This window comes from Triticum urartu, chromosome 2A (genome assembly GCF_056163025.1).
Source record: "Triticum urartu cultivar PI428250 chromosome 2A, HENAU_Tu73, whole genome shotgun sequence".
NCBI lineage: Eukaryota > Viridiplantae > Streptophyta > Magnoliopsida > Poales > Poaceae > Triticum > Triticum urartu.
The window spans coordinates 219,651,698-219,672,882 of record NC_141874.1 but is presented as its reverse complement, the minus strand read 5'-3'; the positions used below and the strand labels follow the sequence as shown (position 1 = coordinate 219,672,882).

General features: G+C 43.6%; 1 protein-coding gene and 2 long non-coding RNA genes across 3 annotated transcripts; 1 reads left to right on the top strand and 2 right to left on the bottom strand.

Moving 5' to 3' along the window:
- Positions 1-2,991: 2,991 nt before the first annotated feature.
- On the bottom strand, positions 2,992-7,179 carry LOC125536870 (uncharacterized). The gene is made up of 4 exons (XR_007295265.2): positions 6,175-7,179; positions 5,940-6,061; positions 3,470-5,837; positions 2,992-3,385 (listed from the first exon to the last, which is right to left on the bottom strand). It is a non-coding gene; the product is annotated as an uncharacterized LOC125536870 (long non-coding RNA).
- Positions 7,180-14,886: 7,707 nt separating this feature from the next.
- On the top strand, positions 14,887-17,587 carry LOC125536873 (uncharacterized). The gene is made up of 5 exons (XM_087543674.1): positions 14,887-15,204; positions 15,295-15,865; positions 16,352-16,475; positions 16,596-16,630; positions 17,274-17,587. The coding sequence occupies exons 2-5, from the start codon at positions 15,755-15,757 to the stop codon at positions 17,373-17,375; spliced, it is 372 nt and encodes a 123-aa protein (XP_087399800.1). The 5' UTR covers positions 14,887-15,204; positions 15,295-15,754; the 3' UTR covers positions 17,376-17,587.
- Positions 17,588-17,865: 278 nt separating this feature from the next.
- LOC125536871 (uncharacterized) lies at positions 17,866-20,822 on the bottom strand. Its single transcript, XR_007295266.2, has 2 exons — positions 19,862-20,822; positions 17,866-19,083 (listed from the first exon to the last, which is right to left on the bottom strand). It is a non-coding gene; the product is annotated as an uncharacterized LOC125536871 (long non-coding RNA).
- Between the last annotated feature and the right edge of the window lie 363 nt (positions 20,823-21,185).

Genomic DNA, 21,185 nt, shown 5'->3' with positions numbered 1-21,185 from the left:
GGGCGCGGGTCGGACACGTCCGGCCCGGCAGACTTTGTCCGGCGGCGGCGGATCTAGGGTTAGGGGGGAGAGAATCCGGGAATTGGAATGGGGGTGTATATATAGGCATGGGAGGAGCTAGGAGAGTCCAAATGAGGTGCGGTTTTCGGCCACTTGATCATGATTGAACGCTCTAGGACATGGAGTAGAGTTTGGTGGGTTTTGGGCCAAATTGGAGGGGTGTTGGGCTGCAACACACACGAGGCCTTTTCGGTCCCTCGGTTAACCGTTGGAGTATCAAATGAAGTCCAAATGACAAGAAACTTGACAGGCGGTCTATCGGTAGTAAACCAAGGCCGCTTGGCAAGTCTCGGTCCAATCCGGAAATGTTTAATCCCACACACGAAAGAAAGCTAGAAATGGCCACCGGAGGAGAACGGAGCGCCGGAATGCAAAACGGACAACGGGGAAAATGCTCAAATGCATGAGACGAACACGTATGCAAATGTAATGCACCTGATGACATGATATGAGATGCATGACACGATAACAACACACGTAGACAAAGACCCGAACCCTAGAAATAAATATAACTTAATGCCGGAAACGGCAAGAGTTGGAGTACAAATAGGGAAAGTTACATCCGGGGTGTTACATTGTTAGCATCATATAGGTTGTTTACCTAGATGCATATCTAAACAACCTATTTGTTGCTAAACCTAATTTTATTAAAAGAGCAAGAAATTGGTAGTTGCCTATTCACCCCCCTAGTCAACCATGTTGTTTCTTTCACATGCTACTTACTCAACTTGAGCTTAATGTTGTTGGTTTTCAGCATATCAAAGATTTATATGAGCATGATCCTTTCTTTGCGACTCCCCTTGCCAATTGTCAAACTAACACTTGTTTGGGAGAGATTCTATTTCAAAGATAGTTATCTTTTGCGTGCTGACAAACTTTGTGTCCCCGAGAGCTCTTTGTGTTTGCTCCTCTTGCAAGAATCACATGGTAGAGGACTCATGGGACACTTTGGACGTGAAAAGACGTATGCTACCCTCGCCCACAAGTACTTTTGGCCAAGGATGTTTCATGATGTGGGACGCTTCGTCAACCGTTGCTCCAGATGCCGCAAAGCGAAGTCCAAAGCACAATCTCATGGTCTTTACATGCCTTTACCAATTCCATATGCACCTTAGGAGGACATAATCATAGATTTCATACTTGGTTTGCTGAAAACTAGAGATGGAAAAGACTTGATATTCATGGTTGTTGATATATTTTCTAAGATGACACATTTTATTCCATGTCACAAGGGCGGCGATGCTTCAAATATTGCAATTCTTTTTGTATAGAAATTTGTGTCTTCATGCAGTGCCAAAGACGATCGTCTCCAACCGCAACATCAAGTTCTTGAGTTACTTCTGGAAGACACTATGCACCAAGCTCAAAATCAAGCTCATGTTATCTTTGGCATATCATCGTCAAAACGATGGCCAAACGGAGGTGATGAACCAAACGTTCTTCACTCTACTTCGAGTGCTCATTAAGAAGAACATCAAAGAATGGGAGGAGTGCTTGCCCATCACCGAGATCATCTAAAACCGTGCAAGACACTTGACTAATACCAAGTCTCCCTTTGAAGTGGTCTACTACTTCAACCCTTTGCTCCCATTGGACATCCTACCACTTCCACTACAAGAGCACACCAATTTGGATGCAAAGGGCACGAGCCAACTGCATGAACAAAATGCAGTAAGACACAAGGCTCACCATGGAGCGTCAAGTGCACCAGCATGCTCCCAAGATCCACACCAGCAAGAAGCCCATGGTATTTAACCTTCTGAATGACCGCTTCCCAGAACAACGTAGGTCCAAGATACTACCCCGAGCAGATGGCCCATTCAAGGTGATCCAACGCATCAATGACAATGCCTACAAGATTTACATTCTACTCGACAAGTACTTCGTGAGTGACATCTTCAATGTTCCGGACTTGGCACCTTACCATGGCGATGAAGATCAGGATCCTAGGGCAGATCTTTCCCCGAGAGGGGGGGTGTAGAGCACCGAATGGTCATCCCTATGGCTACCACAACCCAAGCGCCAACTGGACCAATGACTAGAGCTTGTGCATGAGCTATTGAAGCCAAGGTTACATCTCTCCTCTTTGAGCTCTCTATGTATACAAGTGAGATATGTGTTAGGAAATATTTTGAAGGAAATATGCCCTAGAGGCAATAATAAAGTTGTTATTTATATTTTCCTTATCATGATAAATGTTTATTATTCATGCTAGCACTGGTACACGTCGGTGCTATACAAACGGTTTTAAACCCCTTTCCGCGATGACATTTGGAATTGTCGCCTAGTGAGTGACGGCGATAGGGGGGTCCTTCCCACAAGACCCAGAAACCGTCAGGGATATGACCCTCCTGGCACACATGCTCGGCAAAATGAGTTTATGCGCAATCGACGAGCGCTCAAATACGAAAATACGTACAGTAGAGCTAAAAAAATACAATTATACATGCGTAATTGTTTCTGGTCACAAGTACAACCCACACAGTCAGTCCCCGCTAAATGTTTCAATTCATATGTACATCCCACATAGTCGCTCCAAGAAAAAATGTTTCCGTTCACAGGTACATGACACACAATATTTCCCGTTAAATCGTTTGTGATAGCATTGCCATTGCACACAATATTAACAATTTTATCGTTTGCGTTATTAAATGCATCACACACGGTTTGTAGAAGAAACTGTTTGGCAAAGACTGTCCATCACACATAGTTTTTATGTCGTAAACTTTTGCGCAAGGTGGCCTAATGCAGATACTTTCCAAGAGGATGTCGTGTGTGCAGTGGAGATTGATCGCACATGTAGTGGATCCTAAAAACGTTTCTGATCTCCACGTCTATCGTAGATGTTTCGCTTTCGCAAACCGTGTGCAGTGTAATCCCTAATTAATCCATAATTTAAAAATCACATGTTTTGAATCTGAAAGTAGGCAATCACTTATTTCATATCCAATCATGTTTATTACAAATATAGGTTCAACCACGAATGCATAATTCGATGCACAGGTACATATACTGAAGAACTACAGAAGCACCAAGTAAAGAATGACGAACCACGGTTGTACGAAAGACTGTAAAGAGAGAGGCGAAAGACATTCTGGTTGCTGAAGAAGGTGAAGCGGAATGCCCATATTGTGCCCTCCTCCATGCGTAATGCGCACACGACTCTAGGCCAACCCCTTGTGATGGTTGCTCGTCCATCCTTCACTGTCTTCATTACGACTTCTCGATGCTCATTGTAGTCTGGATGAAATACTTTAACCTTCATCGCGTGTCCACCAATCATGTACTTTGCGAGGTCATCTTGAGTGAACTGCTTCGGGAACCACTGGGAACGAAAAAGATTCAGACATTGTTGTCTAAAAACTCATTATGGGCAGTAAAAAGAGAAGGCTACAGAGTTTGTAGTTACCATCCTACAACTCACTGTTGTGTTGGATAGACCATAAACAAATAATTTGCTTGCCACCATTCGTATCTTTTTGCTAATAATTCTTATCAGTCTCCTCACTTGATACTTGGTCATGAATATCTCATTGCCCCATATGCAAAAAGGGTCAATGCGTGAATATCTCATTGCCCCTACAAGCAACAAGTCAATATATATACTAGTAAAAGGGCCCGTGCGTTGCAACGGATATAAAAATAAATTTAAGAATTCAGTGGCCATGCATGATCAATAGAATGCAGTAGCCAGTAATTTCATGTGACGGTAGTTAGTCATGGTCTCATTGAGTTTCTGCATTAAATTTCCATCGTTCGTGTCAAATGCCTAAGCATGAGACCTGTCTGCCTGTACCTAGCTACAAAACAGCTGGACAAACACGCAACATCGGTCAGAGTAAATTGAAATTTTAGCAGTGTAAATATAGCTGCCATATTGATCCTTGATTTTTTATTTTTTACTTGCATATTGATCCTTGCTTTGAAACTTTAGACATAGATTAGTTGAGGAGCTACAACTATTTGTCAGGCTCTTCCGACAAAAGAACTGTCAGTCATGCTGATGCTTTGTGCGTACTACATGCATGCTCGCTGTATATCTACGCCGCCCAGGAGCTCATGCGACCGCACCTGGCTACGAGAGCATATGCGTGCATGATCGCCACGCGGATGTGCAACGTGCATCTTGTAGCGTGGCAGCTTCCATCGCCGAGCTTTACCCCCGGGGTGAACACAATGCACGATGGCCTGCACCTTGGTACTCCACGGCTTCACGCACGCAGCATGCCGGTTCGATTGCGGCGCCCTTATTCATGCACTATCGTGGCTGGCCAGGTTCAACGATGGCAGCCTGCTTCCGTGGGTCGGCGTGGCATGCTCTGACAGGGTTCGATGGCAGCAGCCTCTTCTGTGCTCTCGTCTCCGTCAAGCGTCGGCACCCTCGTACATGTCAGCTGCACCGTCAAGCGGTATGGATGTACTCGCGAATGATGAGTGACTTGGCCAGGGTGCAGCCGTCGACGATGAGCACGGAGACCTTGCATCCATGGATGGGGTTCAGTAGTAGTCGGCACCGACTGGTACGTGCAGGAGATCGATCCAGCCTACTTCATCGGGCCCGACTTCGCCTGTGAAGCGCCCGTCTCCTTGCCACAGCAGGGAGGATGGTGCTGGATCGGGTCTGGTATGCTTTGCCGCGCTTGACCTAATCTCGGCAGCGTCCATCTCCTTGCCGTCTCAGGGAGAAAGGGGCTGGATAACGACGAACGAAACGGACGTCAAGATCGAAGAGAGGAAGGCTACTGCCGATGGATTCGTTGGGATGCCGGTGAGGGAGACGACGACCAGCCGGCGGCAGCGAGCGGCGGACATGCTTAAGACGCCGCTATGTGTTTGTGGGAGGAGCCGAGGAGGGGCTCCCAGACGCTCACAGGAGAGGCGACGGCGGTAGATGTAGTTCCTGATGGGATCGGCCTTGGCGTACACCTCCTTGTGACCTCGTCCGCCTCCGCAGGATTCACCCGTCCCCTTGTCTCTATCTAAATATCAGAGGCGTTAGTTAAGGCAGACTCCAAGTCAAATCAGGGTCCACATAATCAGGGTCACCTCATGAGGAAACATTGGTTCAGCAAGAAGGAAAGAGCACAAAGAGCTATGAAAATTCACGTCAAAGTAATTTGATCTCACAAGAGAAGTTGAACAAGCTAGTTAAGCATAGTGGCAAGCTCATGAATGTATCGCCCCATCTGCCTGCATGAGATGGGCTGCGGAAAATGAATTGATTGTATCATGGGATTGGAGCTACATCAACATATTGAAGATGTAAAGATAACTGGAAATATATATCAACCTATCATGAGTGTGAGAGAAGTGAAAAATAAGGAATTGATGGTAAAAATCGCCACCGTTATAATTGTCATTTATGATCTTACTGCAAAAAGTACAAGGGTGAGCAATCAAAAAGAAAAATCATGCATACTAATAGGAAAATTGCAGAGCCATCATTAAACATATATTTCTACGAATGTGAATAAAAATAGGAAGAATAGTACCAATATTTTTCGCTGAAATTAATGAATGGATTGTCCCAATTTAACTTGAAGGATGAAACTTTCCAAGTTTGGATGCCCCAAAATTGTACAGAAACTAAATCAATAAAAATGGTCGTGCTAAAAGACATCATCTTTGAGAACTCCTTTATTCAAGGCAGCCTATTGGTTGTGCTTCAATTGGACCAGGTGATGGGCAGCAACAACGTTTGCAACCCATAATTGCTCACCTCCATGCAAGAACCAAGAACCAACACTTCTGTACATACTCATTACTCGGTACATATCCTATAACAAGTTAATGTTATGTCATTATAAAACTTGGTAGAGTCTAGTAATACTTGGATAGAAAAATAAATGCTCTGCAAGCATACAGCTGAATCAGAATACCTTATCAAACATGACTCTCTTTCTATTTCGCAGGTAAGTTGTGACAGCAATACAGTAGCCAAAAGTCAAACCCAATTAAGGTAATAATAAGTATGCTCCCCTCAGAAATACAACCTAAGCTCCTAAAGAAAAAGAAGAAACAATGGTCAGTCTCATGCAAGAAATTTTGAAGAAAAAGATGAGACGTACTTTCTCGACCTTTGGAAACAAAGATGCAGAAAAAGGAGGGACATACAAAGCTTATACATGTGGAAGTGCCATCAGACATCTAGCTGGATCCCCTCCTCGTCAGGTCCAGTGTAGTGCAACGATGTCATTTGGGGGAGTATATCCAATGTTTAATCAACAGCTGACGTTGAGCTTAAATTGGTTGAGCAAGAGTGTTTGCACTGCAGCCTTGTTTTCAATCTCTGCTCATACTACCATTCCCCTTCCAAAACTAACCATCCTATCAACAGTTCTATGTTGCAATCCTTTTTATCCGAGCCACCTGCAGTTGAATCTTGGGCAGAGTCATGTGTGTGGCCGCCCTAATTGAGCATCAAATCCGAGTCCAGCATTTGTCGGGTGCCACAGCCGCCTCCTTCTCAGCACCATAGCGGCTGTGCCTCAGGTTCCATCCCTTGTTGCGTAGTCAATGGCAGGGGACAGAAACAACATCTAAAACAGGGAATTGCATCCAATGAATATCAAGGGGATATATACCTCTGGTGTAGCCACCAGCAGCGACATTGGACGGTTGGACGGACGTTCTTGTTCCTCCGGCGAACTCGGCGTTTCTTCCTCCAGCGAACTCGGCGGCGAAATTGGATGTTTCAAGGAAAATTGCAATTTCGATGGGATTTGATGGAGCTTCTGGTCCAAGGACGCAACCTGATGGAGATTCCGGCCGAGGACCCTTCCTTCTTATACCAGGCGACTCAAATCCGGGTAGGGAAATCCATTGATTGCAGTTGGAAAAGGACACGGTCTCCAATCACGACACGGGAGCAGCAACTCGGACATTGGGAGGTGGCTGTGGCGGCGGATGGAGGATGCGAGCCTCGTCGCGGCCGCTCGCAGGGCCATGCCCTTCCTTCCCTTAGCAGCGCGGGATGGGGGGGGAGCACGGGAGCCGGAGAGTCCAGATCGGCGGCGGCCAACGCTGGTCAGGAGGAGTTCGTGCGTGTTGAGAGAAAGAAGAAGGAGATGTCCGCGTGTGCGTGCGCTTTCAGGAGTTTTTCTTTTCAATACTGGACGATCCATAAGAGAAGGCCCATAATAAAAGGATCAATGTAAGAGAAGGCCCCCGTAATAAAAGGATCAATAGCATGAGCGAGCCTAGCATGCGACGTACTCAATTTTATTAGTATCACCTCGCGTATATGTTTTAAATTCAAAGCGAAAGCGTAAATTCACGTGAAGAAGCGTATTGTGACGATGAATCCGACAAAGTCAATCCGTGCTTTATTATTAACTAACACACATATGTCCGTGCGTTGCAACGGAAGAAACAGATCCTCGCACGCCAATCAATTACAATATGGATCACCATCTACAAAGACTGACAATTAGAACAGACTTCAAGAAAAAAAATCATTGGAACAAATACCAATGGAAACCCTGGGACAGAAAAATACACGTTTGAGAGAGTCTAGAAAATATTAATTAATTGGATAATAAAAAACAAACATGATATCCTTGAGGGATACTTATGGATGGGAGGAGCAAGGTAACATGTTTTTGGAAAACATACTAAAACAATGAAACTGAATTAGTGTAAAAAAACTTGTGAAACCAAATGATAACTTAATGTGAAGAAGGGTCTATCAATACTCTAAAAAGAAAGAGAATATTATATCTCGTGTTTTAACTATGCATTTAGGCACACCCCCACGCATGTCCTGAAAGAGCAATTTCATGTTAGCATATCATGAGTAAGAATGATCATGTAGAACACAAATACTCAAAGAAGTAGTAGGAAAACATTAATTGTTTACACTAATAAATGGCACAGTTTTCTTGGACACTGGTAGCTGCTGCCGGCAACCTTGAGGTGGCCTGACAATGATCCTAATATGTATGCGCACTCTCTACTATTTCGAGATCAGTTGAAAAAATTACCAACAATATCAAACAAAATATGGTGAGACTAATAAGCACGTGCCAGGAAAGCAACGACACCATATGGGCAGCAATTTTTGGCACCACTGCTGCAAGCAGTGCCCTTCAGGCCATGCTAGGAAATAACCTATCTGATCTCTAGTTGTTGTATATAGGAGGCCATCAATCAGAAGTACATACTTAAGAAACACCGCCTGCATGTCCTAGAAGATGCATTATTATGAGTTTATTGGGGCTCATGCATCTGTCTAGCGCTATGGTCGTCCTAGCTGTGCAAAACGGAATCTTCCGAGGAACTTGGACACCATGTTAGTAATGGAAGTCACAGCCATAATCGTCCATGTAAAGTTAATCATAGCTTGACATTGCAACGGACCTGATCGCCTTTCCTCTCTGTATTCCTCAAGTATGGTATTGACGACGGCCGCTATTAGACGCCGGCTCGCGCGGTCGCGCCACATAGTTACAATCTCTTACTGCACCAGAAATGGTGCCTTTCTGACGTGCCTCACAATCTCTGCAACTGATCATGGCCTCTTGTTGTCTACCCCTCCGCCCTCTCCTCCCCAACCTACTTATTGTCGACTCGTCGTTGCCTTCCATGGAAGCTCCAATTATTCAACTCCACGACCGCGGCATGCAACACATGCACCAACGACTCTCGTCGCGACACAGTTAGAATACAACCAACGACACGCTCGCACCCCACATAAAGCTAGCCTGCTCCTGTCAGATTGTTCATGTCGCTGATGTCACCGCTGCCGCCGCTGCCGTGCAGCTTGTTCCTGTCGCCGCCGTTAGTTCAACTACGATCAACACAGCACAGATTTAGCTCCCGTCTTCGGCAAAGCTGCCGGTAGCTTTAGGGTTCCATGCCCATAACGGTTAGACCGCCACCGACGACAACGACGACGACGCGGTGCGCACCCCACATAGAGGAAGCCCCTGCTCCCGTGAGATTGTTCCTGTCGCTGAATTGAATTGGGGCTTCGGCCGAGGACTCGAGGGAGTCGAGAAGCCTTTATATGTGCCTTCATCGGCCTGTGGGCCAAAAGAGTCCCCGCCGATCCCCGCATGGGCGTGTGCGTGCTCGAAGAGAGTTTCTGTTGGAGGAGGCGACCGGCGCAGAAAGGATTCAAAAAGAGGAAGGACTTGTTCAAATAGGAAGGAGATCGGGACACCTGGCAACATACCTCTTCGGTGGGCTAAGGCCCAAGTAATAGCCATGGAGATCGAGTCAGACAACTCAGGCGCAGGTGGTTTGCCTAATCGGACGATCGGGTGAACAATTAATGAATTGTGTATGAAAACAACAAAAACGTAAAAACGTATGGAGCGCTCACCTTATCTTGTGCGTCGTAGCTGGAAAATAAGACGGCGTGCTACATGGGTTGGCAATTATTTTTGTATTTTCTTGGGCTAGCTTCGTGTGCGCGCTGCGGCCCAATCTTGAAATTTTATACGAAGTGTTATATATAGATAGATTAGTACCACCTTGGATTTTGGAAAAAATATAGACGTATTGAAAAAAAAACTGAAAGCGTAAATTCACGGGAAGAAGCGTATTGTGACGGTGAACCCATGGAGTCAACCCGTGCTTTATTATTAAGGAGAGACTAGCACAAATGCCCGTGCGTTGCAGCGGGAGAAGAACAAAACCATACTTCATGAACCCGATAGCTCAAGACCCTTCCCCCTCCTCCTCCCACGACCGACTAGGGCTGCAAACTAGTCGAGCTCGAGCGAGTTGGACTAGGCTCAGCTCAGATTATACTAAAATTCGAGCAAGCTCAACATGAGGGAAGCTCAAGATCGAGCCGCAGAAAATGACTCATGCTCAACTTGCATCGATCTCGAGCCGATCTCGAGCTAGTTTCGAGCTAAATAATAAGATGATTTTATGAATAATCTAAGGCATTTTTTCAAACATTATAGCCCACAACACAACATAGAAAACCACTATAAAATTTGACTTATTCTCTCTCAACTTAAGACTAGCACTTGATAAGTAGGGATCAATGAACTAGAAAGATAGAAAAATCAAGGTGCGTCTGCTCTTAAACTTTGGCAGAGAATAATAGGATATTTGACACACGAATGACCATGCACCATATTGAGGCTAAGTTTGTCCTGTTTAATTAGGCCTTCATGTTTCCTACTAGGTAAAATTGAGAAAAATTGTACACAACATATATGGCAATAGATTGTCCTATTTTCTTTTAATATACAATCAAGATTATTTAATATAATTATTTGACATCGAGCTATCGAGCTAAAATCGAGCGAGCCAGTGTTGGCTCAAGATTAACTCGTTTCTCTATCGAGCTACATAAAGTGTTCATACTCAGCTCATTTCTCTTCGAGTCGATCTCGAGTCAAGTCAAAATACGAGCCAATCTCGAGCGGCTCACGAGTCTTGAGCTTTTCTCGCAGCCCTACGACCGACTACCACAAATGATGACATCAGTAAACTCTTTGAAATCTTGCACACTGCCACATGATAAACACACATGAAAAGATGTGTTGTGCAAAAACATAACCGTGAAAGAAATTCGTAAGTATACTGTAGGTGCGTGCAATTTAAATCACAGAAATATCTACCTGGTCGCGAGTATCTCTTCACGGATTTTTTGACATTGCTTAGTGATGCCCCAAAAATATCGCACTATAATAAAAATAGTAAAGTCTTAGTACAACATTCTTGCTTCACTACGGAGACAACAAAGATTTCCATGAACCAGTGTTGGCTAGGTTTAGGGACTGGGTAGCATAGCGCTATTTGTGTCCAATGATATTAGAAGCATTTTTTGCGGGGCAATAATATTAGGAGCATTGTATAAAGATCATCCATCAGTGCGGAGTTTGTGTTACACACAACAGGTAGTCCAACGGATTGTGCTTTGGTGACCAAAATTATTTTTATTAGGAGCACTCTAAGAGTTTGTGATGGGCGCTAGCGTGTCGAGCAGAAAAATAAGAGCAAATGTTTTGTTCTCAGAAAAATATTGTACATGACCAACATAGAATGAGTCCTGTTTATTATGATTTAGACATAGTATTTTTTTTGCGCATGTTAAACAACTCCAACATAATTTGCTATTAAGTTATAATTTGATGTCAATTCAGATATAAAAAGTACTACCTCCGTCACGGTTTAGAAGGCGCGCTTAAAAATTCTCTGAGACCTAGGTGGTTATCTATTGGTTGTGAGATGGGCTAAAAAATAGCATTCACACTACGCATGCATATAAAAATAGTATATCGGAGTACTAATTAGCTACTAAAAATAAATGCAATGCGCCCTAAACCTTGTCTATTATAGAAATGCACGCAAATTTAACTATGCCTTCTAAACTGTGATGGAGGGAGTAGTTCAACTTGCCTGATGCATGCACGGAGACGTTTAGTGCCATTATATCCCATTTGGAGACCCTCTCTTTCCTTTTTTTAGTTTTATATATTTTCCTTATCTTATTATTTATGGGACACTTTCCATTTTGTCTCTGTCTAGAGATGAAATACCGGCCCTCTTTCTTTCCTTATTCCGCCATCAACCCGCCCTCTTTTCTTCTTTATTTTTCTCCCTCTTTCTTTCCTTAGTCTGCCACCAACCCGCCCTCTTTCCTTATTTATTTTTCTCTTTTTTCGTTCTTATTCTGTTATGAAATCCCTCTTCTTTCCTTCTTTTTTTCTCTCTTTCCTTCCTTATTATGAAAGGACTTATTTCCTTCTTTATTGATTTCCGAGATGGCTCCTTGATACCGAGAAAACTCGAAGATGTATATAAATTACAAAGACTGAGTTTAAGGGAGCGGTATGGGACTATTTATTGCACCAGGTTATGGGCCAGCCTCGCCCGTTCGGTAGTGTGGCTTCCTTCGGGTGGGACGGAATAATGTGGCCCCTCCTGGCTTGGTAGAGTAAGAGGATAATCTAAACTCGAAGATGTATATAAATTACAAAGACTGAGTTTAAGGGAGCAGTATGGGACTATTTATTGCACCAGGTTGTGGGCCAGCCTCACCCGTTCGGTAGTGTGGCTTCCTTCGGGTGGGACGGAATAATGTGGCCCCTCCTGGCTTGGTAGAGTAAGAGGGTAATCCTTGTTTTTATAAATATACAATGTGCCAGCTGAGTTGGTGATTTGCTCTATGCGCTTTTCTGGCAGTCAGCGTTCGAATCCTCAGCATATAATTTTTAATTTTTGCGCCCATTCACATATCAAGTGGGCCGGCTATCAAAAATCTGGATGGCCTGTCACGTGCGAAAATAATTATATATGGAAACAACAAACGGACAAAAATCGTGCCAGAAAGATGAATAGTATCATCTTGGATGTGGAAAATAATATAGGTGAAAAAAAATTGAAAGCGTAAATTCACAGGAACAAGCGTATTGTGACGGTGAACCCATGGAGTCAATTCGTGCTTTATTATATACTAGTAAAAATGTCCGTACGTTGCAACGGGAGAAAAAAGATAGTGTTTATCACCGAAATTAATTGGATTTTTTTCTTTGACGGAACGCATGTGCTTTACCATAGAACAAACACCAAAGCTGGATTCCATCTCGTTTGTTGCGGACTAATGCAAGTGGGTCCAACGAGCCAGGCTTGTTCGTAGAGGCATGGGCTTTGGTAGACACCCTGGCATGCCATCACCCATGCATATGTGTTTCATGAGTGTGGCGATGAGCTAGTCGGGCATGTCGATTGTGGAAGCTGCGAGCCGCTTCCTCGTCTCCTACAATGCCTCATCGCCTCATCGGTTTACAGTATACACACCATATGTCTTCGGATAATGGTCGACAACTCCTTATTTGGAGTAAGAATTTAACCATGGCGAGATCGCCACAATCTTATGATAGCAACCTGGAAGGTGTAGCCCAAACATTCATGTCCTCGATGGTCCGGGTACCACTAATGATCAAAAATTGCTAAAATAAGTCTAGAAACTGCAGTGTTATGAATTTAGAAGCATCACCTTCTCTACGTTGTTATGAATTTTGCTTTTGCTAGCCCACCACCGCTGCATGACGGATTTAATCCAACTTCAACCCAATTCAAGTCCCTCTTTATTTGTACACCATTAGCCACCAGGGATCAAGGCCAATTTTGCGGTCTCTTTTAAATATAGATTTTCGTTTATTCATGATAGCACATATGTCCGTGCGTTGCAACGAGAAAGAAAATTGAGGTGTCCACCAAATACCCATCGCATGTCGAGGTATAAAACAAATGCATATCATGCTTTAAGGAAAAAAAATCATCGCACTTTCCTAGTGAGTCATTTATTCATGTTGGCACTTTTAATATTCGCAACGTCCTCCTCTCGTCGATGATGGTAAGGTTTTTGGTATCCACAATTAATGTTTTATTATGAAGCCGTGTTCATGTACTTTGACGACACGTCCTTCAGCTTCGTACTACCATCAGATGGAAGAGTAGTGGTGCATTGAATGGGAATTTTTTATAGAGATTTTTTTAAAAAATATTCAAATGCAAGCCGTTTTTTGCTATGTTATTTTTTAGAGAAGATTGGTTGTTTGGTTTGCAAGGTTATACTCCATTTTCCTTTTTTGCATAATTTGGACTTGATCCAAACATAAGCATTTCACGTAGACATCGGATAGGCTCTTTTTTAAAAAAAGACGCGCACGTTGAGAGACTAGAACCGCACGCACACATCTCGTTTGTTCATCAATTTCAAGCTCCCTGCAATAGATTTATTTTTCTATATTTTCTCTCTCCCGCCACTTTGAACAGAAAAGAACTATTTTCTCTATTGTCTCGAGTAAACCGTCGCCGCTGGCCAGAGACCCCATACGCCTCGTTGTAGTCATGGCCGGCCGGCCACGTGTACACCTCGTCATTGTAGTGATGCCACGTTTCAAAGCCCTATTCTCTAAAAACAAAATGAACATTGTAACAACCTGCGAGCTTCTTCCTTGCTCTAGCTTTCTCTAGAGCCGAGCAGCAGCGCAGGCAGCGCTCGAGCACCTCGGGTCCGACCCTCACGCCCTCACGCCCTGCCGTTTTTCTTCTTTCACCCCTGTCACCGCTGTCCCAGCCTTTTTTCGCTCGTTCCGTTCCCTTTCCTTCACTCCTTTCATGTCCCCCATCTGCATATCTGCAAGCTAGCCTGCCAGAGAATGAATTTACACTTCCTTGTTTCTGTTAATCTCCTTCAGGCCCATCGTGCATGCATGTATGAGTTGCTTCCTTTTCTCAGCCTTTGCTTATTGATTCCCAGACAGCTCCTTGATAACCAGGACATTGAAAGGCCTATATAAATTAGTAGGATTGGATTTAAGGACGCGAGGTGGGATTAATAATACATGAAACAAACTTTTCTTCTTAGCAAACCAGCTCAGTTGGTGCCGACAATAGCTAGGCGAAGATGAGGTCGTGAGTTCAATTCCAAGTAGCATCTAATATTTTTGCCAGGCCCTTTATGTTGGCTAGATTAGTTAGGCCATAGCCCAAGCTGCGTGTTTTCCATCACGTAGGCTTCGTTCGAGTCTCATCCCTCCGTACGGAAGTTGTGCGTGGCGGGTCACATGAATAGTATCAAAATTTAGTACCACCTTGAATATGCTTTAAATTCAAATTGAAAGCGTAAAATCACGGGAAGAAGCGTATTGTGACGGTAAACCCACAAAGTCAATCCGTACTTTATTATTAGGGAAAGATATATATATATATATATATATATATATATATATATAAGGTCTATTTAATACGCAGGGTGAAGAATAAATAATTCCTCACCCTGGTCGATCGACCGAGGGATGGTCTAGTTTAACTAACGTCAGCAATGTAATTTTACGTCGATGGAAAACGGGTCGTCCACTACCCCTGATTGCAAAGAAAAAAACTAGGCCATGCCCCCGGTCCGTTTCTCTCTCCTTCCGGCTGCTCGCATCTCGCCGTTGCGGTTCCCCTCAAAAAAGAAAAAATCTCGTCAATGTGGAGGCAGCGGCAGCGAGCCAGCGACGGCGCCGGAGGGATGACCCAACGGCGGGGACTACCTCTTCCGCGTGTGGAGTACTACCCTTTCCTCTTTCGTGCGGCAACGACTCGGAGGCACCGTGGGCGATGCAAGATCCGGGCGAGCTCGGCAGTGACAGCGACCTTCTCCGGCGTCCCTCTCCACTGTCGGCGGTATAAGACCACCCTCCTCCTCGTCTTCCCCTATCCTCCTCCATGAACTTCTGAATTTATAGGGTTAGGCTTATTGGTTTTTGGGAGCAGTGCAGGGGAAGAGGAAGCAGACCAAGCAAGGAAAGGAAATATAAATGAGGAGCTCGGGTGATGGAGGTAATGCTTGAGACGGACTCCTGGCGGTGGAATCAATTCAAGGAGGAGATGAAGGTCATGTGGATGACATAGAAGAAGAGGAGAAGCTCAAGGCCGCGGAGAAAGGAACAACAGTAGAGTATCAGACTTCAATCTAGCTGAGATCAGTTTTTTTTTTGTCATGGGACATATGAATACTCTACTGATTTTGCTTTTGTTTAAGTTTCACGAATTTTCATCCTTTAGCAATAAATGATGGTTCTGACTTAATTGAAGGTTAGCTGACAATGCTATCTGTATATTTATGTTATAATCGAAATTTGCACATACATACGAGCAATATTTCTTCAATTAAAGAATATTCACTTTACGTGGATTTTTATTTTATGCTATTCTTAAGATAAGATTTTAATCGATGATGCTAGTTTTATGTTTTGTGAATTTATTAGGCAATCAAGGAATTGGAATTCTGCCAAGAAATCTAGGAGCAGAAGATGTATGCAAGGGACTTGGAGACGAGGCAATGGTGCGCAGGCGAGAAAATTATGTTCTGATTGGTTAGGATTGGGGTTCGACTGCTCTTGTGTTTATTATAGCAAAGTTGGTTGCATGAGTCACTTCACGATGGTCATGTGCACCAGGAAATTGGCTTGATTTGAATATAGTACAATCAGGCATAGCTGTTGGCGTAGGTAGCTGCACTATGCAGTTACCTAATTGGAATTCACAACTAGTTTCTTCGGCAGTTCCAACAAATCAGGGATTCAGTATAAAGCAAGCAATTTTTCCTGTTAGCAAACATTAATCAGTTTAGTTGCATATAAGAATAGGACAAGGAGAGTGTTGTATTTTGGAGTTTATTAAGCCATCTATAGAAAATGAATAACACAATTTAGATTAAGGAGTGTTTAATAGTTGTGTGCTCATGCAAGTACATGGTTTAGGTGTACGTGAATCTTTAAGCTGTTCCTTTCTAGGAGAATTTCTAAGACTGTTTGCCATTTACTCAAAGGTTTTGAAGCTTTGGGAGCCTGCGACTGGCTCGAGGGGTGGCATCAGCAAGCGCTGGCCGGCCTCGGCACTGCTGTGGGTGGTTATATGGTGGGCGGAGCACACCATTGGGTTTCGACATCAGGGTACGGTGGCGAGCTAAATCTTCAGTCCAGCTAGGCTTTTTTTTGGTTCACGTTTTGTTACTGTTTTCCATTCGGGATTTCATGGTGAGCAAACCTACCATTTGCAGTTGTTTCTTTCAGAAATTCATGTCCTGACTTCAAATTTTGGTCGTAAGGTAAATCCTGCCAACAAGTCGATGCTATGGGTTTACTAGTTCTCTTAATATTTCTATGCAAATTATTGCCCCCTTCATTTCATTTGCAATTAGCAAGGAACTCAAAGACAGATGTGTATTTTCTCACGCGCATTCTACTCCCTAGATTGTTTGGGGCTTTGAGCAATACAGAATGGAAGAATTTGTTACGTTCGTATAGGTTTGTATAGAATGGCATGGTATCAACAACTAATTAATCTTCTCTAAAAAAACAACTAATTAATCTTTTGTAGTTGAGACTTGAGATCCTGCTCACATCTCTCTTGACCGCTTATTATCTTGTCCGCTATCATGCACCATTATTTGATGAATGAAAATATCACAGTAAAATTTCGGCAGCACTAACTTTCCACAAATCGACAGTTTCTGTATATCAAGGTTCCCTTCCCATGACAGGAACAGAGTAGTCATGAGGAGCTGCAATGATACGTGTACATGTAACAGTTGCCAAAACTCTGAAACTATTTCAGAAATCATTGCTCAAACTGTATGGTCATCCAGATGAGGATGTTGCAAAGGCTAACTGGAAACATCTTTGCAGAAACTTTACGGTCATCCAGATGTTGATTTTGCAACTCCTAATTGGAACTACAAATGTCTGCAGATAGGCGAGAACAGTGTCCATCTCAAGATCGATGGGAGAGTGTTGCACTACAGAAAGATAGTCTTGTCACTACAGATAGATAGTCTTGTCTGTAGATATTGAATATTTAGATGCTACTTTCTCAAATAGCTTACTGAATTTATTGTCTGTATGATTGTGTATGACGAACTCTGATCGTGTTTGTTCATTGTAAACCGACCTAGTTGTGTAATGAAATTCAAGTGCTTTTTGGGTAGTTCTCATGTAGCCCAGTGTATCAATGTAATACTTATGTCTTCACAACAACTCACAAGAATATTTTTGTGTGTGGTCTAGAGCTAATGAGTTGAACACAAAGAATCTTTTTGTGTGTGGTCAGCTAATGGGTTGAGCACAAGACGTGATGATCCGGTAGACAGTGCTACAAAACGCTGGAGGAGAATCAAAAGGAGGACTCCCAAACCAATAACTCAACATTATTTTTCTTAGATACACTCAACAAGACACTTATTGATAAGCCTATCATCATTTTCTGAAAGCATACACAGATTAGAAGAATGAACTTCGAGTGGTACTTCTACAAGGAAATTTGACAACCGCTCGCATGGAGCAATTTTATCGACATAATAATTCAAATGGTAAATGCATTGCACCCCCGATAAAAATATTCACTACATCATGAAAAATATGGCAGTGAAATCTTGGCCTTATTAAAAAATTTATTTGCATCCAGATATTTTGTCAGATGAATAACCAAAAATCGGCTGAATGACATGTTCCATATATGGCATACAAATTCAGAGTTATTCTATCTTCTTCTAGCATTGGCAGATTCAGTCAAGCTTCTGAATTTGCGCAAGCATCGACAGGTCGAGTGACTGCATATGATTCTTTTTGTTGCCTTGTTCTAGTCGGTGACACGAGCATCTCGGTGTTGCAGCACCACCACTCCACACGTGCTTCCTCGCAACACATTCCTTGGTGGCCCTGCATCTGTAGAACCCCTGCACTATTAGTTCATACTGAATTAGTTGGTTCAACTACCATCTACAATGCAAGGATGCAGATCTTGCTGTGAGCAAGATAACTTGTACGAAAGCCTATAGCAAAAGCTAATGGGTAAAACATCTGAAGCTGCATGAGAATGAGAAGAAAAATTTGATCTCTTTTCTCCAATAAATTTGGAAATTTACAAAACTGTAATTGTGTCAAAGAAGATTGATGAGATATTAACAAACAATAGTTCTTAATATGCAAAACCGGAGAAAGGTCATTACTTCTCTGTGTCAATAGTTTCTCAAAGAGAACATCTGAAGTCAACATTTTGAGAACACGTTGAACAAGAATTTTCTCCTCATGGCTAGTCGAATAATATGTCCAATAAAATCTGAGTCAACATAACAGAGGAGATAAAGCGGCATCCAAGATCTAAAGCATTTAATTCCAAAACAAAATCGGGTATACTGGCAATTATGTCTATTTTTTTCTTGATGATATATGATGCACCAGCATAACACAATTGCAGAAATCAAAATAAGGTTTCCCGTGTTTGTTATTGCCAGAAAAAAGAATGCTAAGAATTGGATAGTACACTGCCAAAAATACTGCTGTACAGTGGTAGGGAGTAGCGCGTAGACCGTTAAGCTTCCCAATCAAATCAACTGAGTAGATGTGAGAGAGTTTATGTCAAAACTGTCAAATATATAAAATAACAATGATTAAGCTTCTTCTTAAATCCAAAGTATACCTAAAAAGATTAAATATATTGGCCTCTTTATTCTACAAATAAGTTAGTAGCCTCCATATGTGATTGTGTAGTGGTGGTGGAGTCCTGCAACCAAATTAATTGGATGTTAGGAAAACATCATGTTTGCAACACATTACCTCAACTTCTTCATGTCATATATACAACAACTTTTTCACACTTGTCCACTGCATAACACACACAGGAAATACAGAGAAATCAAAGTTTTAGGGGAGAACTTTCCTACATGGCAGGTATCAAAATTAAGAGTGTTAGTGGAGAACTTTCCTATGTCAATAAATTTCTCTCTTCACTTGAAATTTTTTGATCTGGTTTTTGAACAAACCAAGCAAGCTCAAAATCTGATTAGGATGCAGAACTGAAATAGAACAAGGTGACTGTACGAACTGAGAATCAAATTAGCCTTCACACATGTTATGGAAATTTCTAAGCAGCACTAAAAACAAAAGTAATTGACTGTTAAACTCTGCTCCCCACAACAAAATGAGCTACTGATACTTTTGCTGCTGATTTCAGAAAGATAATGCATCGACTTGTTCTAACATTGTAAGACCTTAGCATAAGAATTTTTATTTATCATAACATGGTCATTTCGTTCTGCTCGCATTACAACACTGTCCCGTCACAACTTACCACCCCCATTTAGATGCCAAACTCATAACACACAAATTCTGACTGACTCTTGTCAAAACAAAATAACTTCAGTGTTGAAAAATAGGTAGGGATGTCACCAGGGGGGATGTGCCCAGGTGACCATATTCAAGAGAGGAAGGGGCGGCGCTGGAGCTCATGGGCGCATGAAGTAGGAGCCATTGACCAAACTTGAAGAGGAGGTCGATCATACCTAGACCATGACGACTCAACGGCAGCCGGTGAAATCTTTGAATCCAGATCCAATCATGGAGGTAAGGATGGGAAGGAGAGACATGAAAATGGCTCGAGCTCGTGGAGTGCGTCGATGCGCCGAGCGCCGCCCTGGGCTGAGATCGCGGCCCAACTTGGCGCCGCCGCTTCAGTTTCAGCTGGACCCCGCCGGCTAGACGACATCTTCCCTTCTGCAAAGCCACCGGAGCCGGCTCCGGGCCACAGGATATAGCGAACCGCTCCACTGGTCTGTAGGGAACCGTCATGGCTGCACGATGGACAAATTAGGGGTAGAGCTGGTGGACTGGAGGAGAGGTGTGGAAAATGGCGGAGCCCTCCCACGATCCATGGAGTTGGTTTCCTCCTGATTCGAGAGTAGATAGTAGAGAGAAGAGGTAAATTTACCTCGCGGTGTTTTTTTTACGTGGGGTCTCATGATGTAACTTTACGACTCATGCCTGAAGTAAATTTACGTTCGCGCTTTATTCTCACGTAGCTGTGGCGTCTGGTTCGAGGCGCGGCTGGGGTGAGGAATAACTATCCCTCGTCCAGGACGACGAATAGTGCGACCCTGTAATATAATATATAATATATATATATTATATTATAGAAAAAGATTATTATTAGGAAGAGATTAAATAATGGAGCAGTTGGTAGTTTCGCTTTCAGATTTTTTTTCGTCCCACCGACTACTTTGTCTGTTTTTTTTTCGTCAGTTATTTTTCGTCGGTTTTTTTAGTCATATATCTATCCACCGTCTGGTTTTTTACCCCTCGATCTCGATGTAGGTTGGGATCCTGAAGCACGCCGCCGCCGCCACTGCCATCCAGTAGCCCTCCGCTGAGAGGAACACCGCCTGTGCCCCGAGCCCCCCCTCCCCGCCCCCGCCTTGGAGAAGGCTAGGTGTCGCTGGATCCCTGGAGCCATCCATGTCAGGACGAATCCAGTGTGCAGCGCAGGAACGAGGAGCGCCCCACCTCCCCTCTGTTTCTCTGCGTGTAGCTCGGACGCAAGCTCTGCCGCCACCATCGTTGCCCCACCAACGCGACTGTGCCGGCGAGGAGAGTCGGATGCAGGCGGACCTCCGCCTGGTGGCGGAAGATGGACGGCGCCTTGAGCGGCTGCCTCCAGTGGTAGCGGCTCCCCTCCACGGCGTCCATTAGTGACGACGGCAGGCAGAGGCACCATGGTGCTGATCTGGCCACCCCAACCTTGCATCCACCAGTCCACCACACAGGCGAACACCTCCCGCGCAGGGCAGGAAAGCAACACTGGAGTTGGAGGGAGCCGGCGAGACGTCCTAC